Source organism: Triticum dicoccoides, chromosome 6B (assembly GCF_002162155.2).
Source record: "Triticum dicoccoides isolate Atlit2015 ecotype Zavitan chromosome 6B, WEW_v2.0, whole genome shotgun sequence".
Classification (NCBI taxonomy): Eukaryota; Viridiplantae; Streptophyta; class Magnoliopsida; order Poales; family Poaceae; genus Triticum; species Triticum dicoccoides.
This window is the reverse complement of record NC_041391.1, coordinates 686,823,367-686,830,541: the sequence shown is the minus strand read 5'-3', so window position 1 is coordinate 686,830,541 and position 7,175 is coordinate 686,823,367. Positions and strand designations below refer to the sequence as shown.

The 7,175-nt window shown below is 44.8% G+C and overlaps 1 protein-coding gene across 1 annotated transcript; it reads right to left on the bottom strand.

Moving 5' to 3' along the window:
• Positions 1-5,595: 5,595 nt before the first annotated feature.
• Positions 5,596-6,718, bottom strand: LOC119325399 (photosystem II 10 kDa polypeptide, chloroplastic-like). Its single transcript, XM_037599152.1, has 5 exons — positions 6,500-6,718; positions 6,353-6,411; positions 6,177-6,232; positions 6,002-6,054; positions 5,596-5,866 (listed from the first exon to the last, which is right to left on the bottom strand). Exons 1-5 carry the CDS (start codon positions 6,657-6,659, stop codon positions 5,772-5,774), a joined length of 423 nt encoding a protein of 140 aa, XP_037455049.1. The 5' UTR covers positions 6,660-6,718; the 3' UTR covers positions 5,596-5,771.
• Positions 6,719-7,175: the final 457 nt, after the last annotated feature.

Below are 7,175 nucleotides of genomic sequence, written 5' to 3'. Positions count from 1 at the left end.
CTAAACTATCAAGTAGTCATCACATTGAGCTAGCCAAACGTTCATAACGTCTGCATCTGCTCCTGCAATAGGTTTGTCACCTAGCGGTGCATCAAGGACATAATTTTTTCTGTGCAGCAACGAGGATAATCCTCGGATCACGGATCCAATCCGCAACATTGCTACTAACATCTTTCAACATAGTTTTTCTCTAGGAACATATCAAAATAAAAACATAGGGAAGCAACAACGCGAGCTATTGATCTACAAAATTATTTGCAAAATACTATCAGGACTAAGTTCATGATAAAATTAAAGTTCAATTAATCATATTACTTAAGAATTCCCACTTAGACAGACATCTCTCTAGTCATCTAAGTGATCAGGTGATCCAAATCAACTAAACCATGTCCGATTATCACGTGAGATGGAGTAGTTTTCAATGGTGAACATCACTATGTTGATCATATCTACTATATGATTCACGCTCGACCTTTCGGTCTCCGTGTTCCGAGGCCATATCTGTATATGCTAGGCTCGTCAAGTTTAACCTGAGTATTCCACGTGTGCAACTGTTTTGCACCCGTTGTATTTGAACGTAGAGCCTATCACACCCGATCATCACGTGGTGTCTCAGCATGAAAAACTTTCGCAACGGTGCATACTCAGGGACAACACTTCTTGATAATTAGTGAGAGATCATCTTAAAATGCTACCGTCAATCAAAGCAAGATAAGATGCATAAAGGATAAACATCACATGCAATCAACATAAGTGATATGATATGGCCATCATCATCTTGTGCTTGTGATCTCCATCTCCGAAGCACCGTCGTGATCACCATCGTCACCGGTGCGACACCTTGATCTCCATCGTAGCATCGTTGTCGTTACGCCATCTATTGCTTCTACGACTATCGCTACCGCTTAGAAATAAAGTAAAGCAATTACAGGGCGTTTGTATTTCATACAATAAAGCGATAACCATATGGCTCCTGCTAGTTGCCGATAACTTCGGTTATAAAACATGATCATCTCATACAATAAAATATAGCATCATGTCTTGACCATATCATATCACAACATGCCTTGCAAAAACAAGTTAGACGTCCTCTATTTGTTGTTGCAAATTTTACATGGCTGCTATGGGCTGAGCAAGAACCGTTCTTACCTACTCATCAAAACCACAACGATAGTTCATCAAGTTAGTGTTGTTTTAACCTTCTCAAGGACCGGGCGTAGCCACACTCGGTTCATCTAAAGTTGGAGAAACTGACACCCGCTAGTCACCTGTGTGCAAAGCACGACGGTAAAACCAGTCTCGCATAAGCGTACGCGTAATGTCGGTCCGGGCCGCTTCATCCAACAATACCGCCGAACCAAAGTATGACATGCTGGTAAGCAGTATGACTTGTATCGCCCACAACTCACTTGTGTTCTACTCGTGCATATAACATCTACGCATAAAACCTGGCTCTGATACCACTGTTGGGGAACGTAGTAATTTTAAAAAAAATCCTACGCACACGCAAGATCATGGTGATGCATATCAACGAGAGGGGGAGTGTATCTTCATACCCTTGAAAATCGCTAAGCGGAAGCGTTTATCAACGCGGTTGATGTAGTCATACGTCTTCACGATCCGACCGATCCAAGTACCGAACGCATGGCACCTTCGAGTTCTGCACATGTCTAGCTCGATGACGTCCTCACCTTCTCGATCTAGCAAGACGGGCGGAGTAGTAGATGAGTTCCGGCAGCACGACGGCGTGGTGACGGTGTTGGTGAAGAACAATCTCCGCAGGGCTTCGCCTAAGCACTATGGAAACTATGACGGAGGTTAAACTAGAGGGGACGGGGTTGTCGGCACACGGCTTGGTGTTTCTTGATGTGTCTTTGGTGCTAGCCCTGCCCCTCTATTTATATGTTGAGCCTTGGGGTCGAAACTTGGAGTAAAAGCCTCCACAAAGTCGGTTTCACTCGAAAGGCAAGAGTCCTTCTCGGACTCCAGGACCAAACGCCACAATCCTTGGCGTGTGGCCCAGACGCCATGGGCCTCGGCGTCTGGCCCAGGGCCAGACGCCAGGGTCTCCGGCGTTTGGCCCCCTGGCCTCCGCAAAACTCCTTTTGCACCGACTTATAGCCCCGTGGGCCTGACCCCTTGGCCTAACCATATCATCCAATATATGAATCTTTACCTCCGGACCATTCCAGAGCTCCTCATCATGTCCGTGATCTCATCTGGGACTCCGAACAACATTCGGTCACCAACATACATAACAAATATAATACTATATCGTCAACGAAACGTTAAGTGTGCGGACCCTACGGGTTCGAGAACTATGTAGACATGACCGAGACACGTTTCCGGTCAATAACCAATAGCGGGACCTAGATGCCCATATTGGCTCCCACATATTCTACGAAGATCTTTATCGGTCAAACCGCATAACAACATACATTGTTCCCTTTGTCATCGGTATGTTACTTGCCCGAGATTCGATCGTCGGTATCTCAATACCTAGTTCAATCTCGTTACCGACAAGTCTCTTTACTCGTTATGTAATGCATCATTCCGTAACTAACTCATTAGCTACATTGCTTGCAAGGCTTATAGGGATGTGCATTACCGAGAGGGCCCAGAGATACCTCCCCGAGAATCGGAGTGACAAATCCTAATCTCGAAATACGCCAACCCAACATGTACCTTTGGAGACACCTGTAGAGCTCCTTTATAATCACCCAGTTATGTTGTGACGTTTGGTAGCACACAAAGTGTTCCTCCGGTAAACGGGAGTTGCATAATCTCATAGTCATAGGAACATGTATAAGTCATGAAGAAAGCAATGGCAACATACTAAACGATCGATTGCTAAGCTAATGGAATGGGTCAAGTCAATCACTTCATTCTTCTAATGATGTGATCCCGTTAATCAAATGACAACTCTTTGTCCATGGCTAGGAAACATAACCATCTTTGATTAATGAGCTAGTCAAGTAGAGGCATACTAGTGACACTCAGTTTGTCTATGTATTCACACATGTATCATGTTTCCGGTTAATACAATTCTAGCATGAATAATAAACATTTATCATGAAATAAGGAAATAAATAATAACTTTATTATTGCCTCTAGGGCATATTTCCTTCATATCCCACCGTGGCCGTCGCCCACGAAGGACTTGCCTCACTAGGGTAGATCTTCACAAAGTAGGCGATCTCCTTGCCCTTACAAACTCCTTGCTTCAACTCCACAATCTTGACGGAGGCTCCTAAGTGACACCTAGCCAATCTAGGAGACACCACTCTCCAAGAAGTAACAAATGGTGTGTTGTTGATGAACTCCTTGCTCTTGTGCTTCAAATGATAGTCTCTCCAACACTCAACTCTCTCTCATAGGATTTAGATTTGGTGGAAAGAAGATTTGAGTGGAAAGCAACTTGGAGAAGGCTAGAGATCAAGATTCATATGGTAGGAATGGAATATCTTGACCTCAACACAAGTGTAGGTGGTTCTCTCTCAGAAAATGTATGTTGGAAGTGTAGGCATGTTCTGATGGCTCTCTTCACCAATGAAGAGTGGGTGGAGGGGTATATATAGCCTCCACACAAAATCTAACCATTACACACAACTTACCAATCTCGGTGGGACCGAATCGTGAAACTCGGTCGGACCGATTTAGCACATAATGTGACCGTTAGGACTTTCGGTGGCATCGACATGTCAACTCGGTGGGACCGATATGGTTAGGGTTAGGGCATAACGTAATCTCGGTGAGACCGATTACTCAAACTCGGTGGGACCGATTCGCTCATCTCGATTAGACCGAAACGTTACGAAGAGGAACAGAGAGTTTGCATTGTAATCTCGGTAGGACCGATTACACAAACTCGGTGGTACTGATTTTGGTAATGGATACATACAGAGAGATTACAATCCCATCTCGGTGAGACCGAGATCCCTATCGGTGAGACCGAAAAGACTAGGGTTTCTGGCAGTGGCTATGTCAACCGAACTCGATGGCGCCGGATAGAAAGAATCGATGGGGCCGAGTTGGACTTTTGGTTTGGGTCATATGTGGATGTGAGAAAGTAGTTGAGGACTTTGGAGCATATCACTAAGCATTTTGAGCAAGAACCTCATTAAGCAACACCTCATGCCCTCTTGATAGTATTGGCTTTTCCTATAGACTCAATGTGATCTTGGATCACTAAAATAGAAAAGAGTAGAGTCTTGTGCTTTGAGCTTGAGCCAATCCTTTGTCCTTAGCGTCTTAAAGGGGTTCCACATCCTCTAGTCCATGCCACTCCATTGTTGAACTTATCTGAAACGTACTAGGTAAAGGTATTAGTCCAACAAAAGATATGTTGACATTAATTACCAAAATCACCCAGGGAGCACTTGTGCTTTCAGCATGCTTATCCCTAGATGTAACCGACCTCATGTAAACCCTAGGTGCCCCCGGTTCCTATATAAGCTGAGGTTTTTTTAGTGACCCCGGTTCCTATATAAGCCGGGGTTTTTTTAGTTCCGAGATTCATATTCATAGACATACAATCTTCTGGATTTAACCCCGATGCAAGGCGCCTGCATTTGCATGACTGACATCTGCAGATTCACACACTTTACCGGGCGAGGCACTCGGAGAGCGGCCACCGCCAAAGCCTCCTCCCTCTTCCTCTGTTTGCGGCGCCGAGCCGCTATGTTGACCTTGCGAGCGGCCACCACCGATGGGTCCTTCGCCTTTGGAAACATATTCGTCGCCTCCTCCTCTGGCTCCATCGCGACGATGGACGGCGAAACGGGTGGGGACTGGGATGGGTGGCGGCGGCGATCGGAGTGAAGACAACATGGAAAGGGCGGCTTTCACACGAAAAAAGTGTGGAATTGTCCAAACATGTGGGCTCCGCATCGGTTTAGGGTAGGTCTGCGGTGTCGAGCGCCTACGTGGCGGTTGTCCTGACTCCCACAACTTCCCCCAACTTTGCTTCCCGTTTCCGGGAATTCGGACATGCAGACCGGTCCGTGGACGTTTGATGCATGGTATTGGAGGGCACAAAGTGTCCGAACAGTGTAGTTCATACGTTTACGGATGGTTTGAGAATATTCATTTGAGCCCAGGCTCATCTGCTCCCGAGTATGAACAGTAAATTAAAAAACTAGAAAATTTTGGAAAAAACTGTATTTTTTTGTCAACCAAGACACTCAAATACGTTATGTCCGGGCAAATTTACTTGTGTTGGGACATCTAAGGAGCCCGTGGCAAAAATAAATAAATAAACAAAATCGGTCCAAACAATGCCTGAACAATGAACTTTCTCACAAACCCCCATTTTTTCTGCCGAGACCTACTCAAAGGTCCATACACCACCGAATTTCACACCGACATCACGCACTCGATCATGTTCCATGCCAAAAAAATTGATATTTTTTTGAATTGACTGTTAATTCTCGGGAGAAGATGAGCTCAGGAGCCGAATCGCTGCGTAGAGATGCCCTAGTAACTTAGGTGATAGCACCATGTTCTTTATCTTCATCTTTACTTGCAGAATTAAACTCTGTGAACATTCAAGTGCCATTGTAGAACTTGATGACATTTGCGAGAGAGCTCATGCGCTTGCACTGAAAACTTAATCATGCTTGCACCATGCTGCTTACAGGAGAACATTAGTAATTAATTGTCGGTATTATTGACTGCGGGTACTGGTATTTACATTCAGTTACATATGTCGTTACGGTTGTAACCCGTACAATACACATCGCTGGTGCATATTTTGGTATGCCGCACAGGCTTCAAGAAGCCAAGGCACTAGTATTGTAGACAAGAAGAGCACCACCCAACAGAATTCCAGAAAGAGTGACTGCCCAGAGAAACAGCCCTGTCCTTCCTGTATAAGTCACCAGGAAACTAAAATGTCAAATTTACTGAATTTGGGATACAGTAAACATTTTATGATACGTTTAAAGAAACGTCGTGCAGTGTAAACTTATTTGTTTCGAGATGCCAGTCGGTCTGCGCGTACCTCCAACATAAACGTCACCACTTGGAGACCATTCTTCTGGTGTATATATCGGGCTGCAACGTAGTAAGAACCGAATAAGATGTCATGAGAGCTGAACTCCATGCATCATCTCTGAATTATGTAGACATTTGTTTTTACTGACAGAAACTGTGGGTTTGGGTTCGCGTGTTTTTACCTGTACCCATCAACGTTTGCTCCATACTTGTCGGCAAACTGGTAAACACCCTTCCCCTGGTAAAATTGGAGAATTATTAAGCGATGCACAACAGTGAAAATTTCATCAACTATCAATGATAGTACAAATAATAACATCAGAAGTAACAAAAAGTACACCCAGGTCCATAGACTGACCTTGGCCGCCCTTCCGGACGCATCGACGCCTTCCTTGAACACCACTCCACCACCAGGCCCTACAAGTTGACACACATAAGTTCATGCGAAGGTAAAATTTATGCTTGTAGCTCTCAACTCTGAACATTATGGCATGTATATACCCACCGTAGGGTTGGGCAGTCTGGACCTTCTTCGCCTTCTTGCTGGCTACTATGAGCAGCGATGGCCTCGCCGATGGTCGCACACCCCGGAGCTTCGCTCGTCCTAACAGTGGAGAGGGAGATGGTTTCAGCAGAACCAAAGACGCCATGACAGAGGCAGACATGTTTGTGCTCACTCACTAGGCTCACTCTCTTTCAGTTCAATTTGGTTTCTCTCACGGCTAATGCATGGGTTTAAATACATGGAGGCTGGGGAGTGGCAGACAGTGATCGTCTGTTTTCAGGTTGGAAGGTTGCTATAATGGCGTGTCATGGGTCCATGATCACGTGAACAGCCCTTGTCTCTTGCTCGGCTGATCAGAAACGCCGCACTTATGCAATCTGGAACGGATAAGTACCGAGGGTTTCACCTTCCTTTTTATTTTTTCCATGGTTGAGAAATTTCATCAGGTGTCCCTCACGGACAGGTCGATTTTGGGAGTTTCGCTGCAGATGATCTTATCTTTAACAGTAACATCAGAATATGACAATGCTTTTTCATTATTAGTAAGGAAAGAAGATGGCAATGCTATTTGTACGCAAAGTGCTTTGTAAAAGAAAATTAGGGAGCCTCAGTTGGACATGCGACTGAAATTTTTTAACCGGCCAGTCACTTTTTTATTTCTTTGCATAAACAAAAA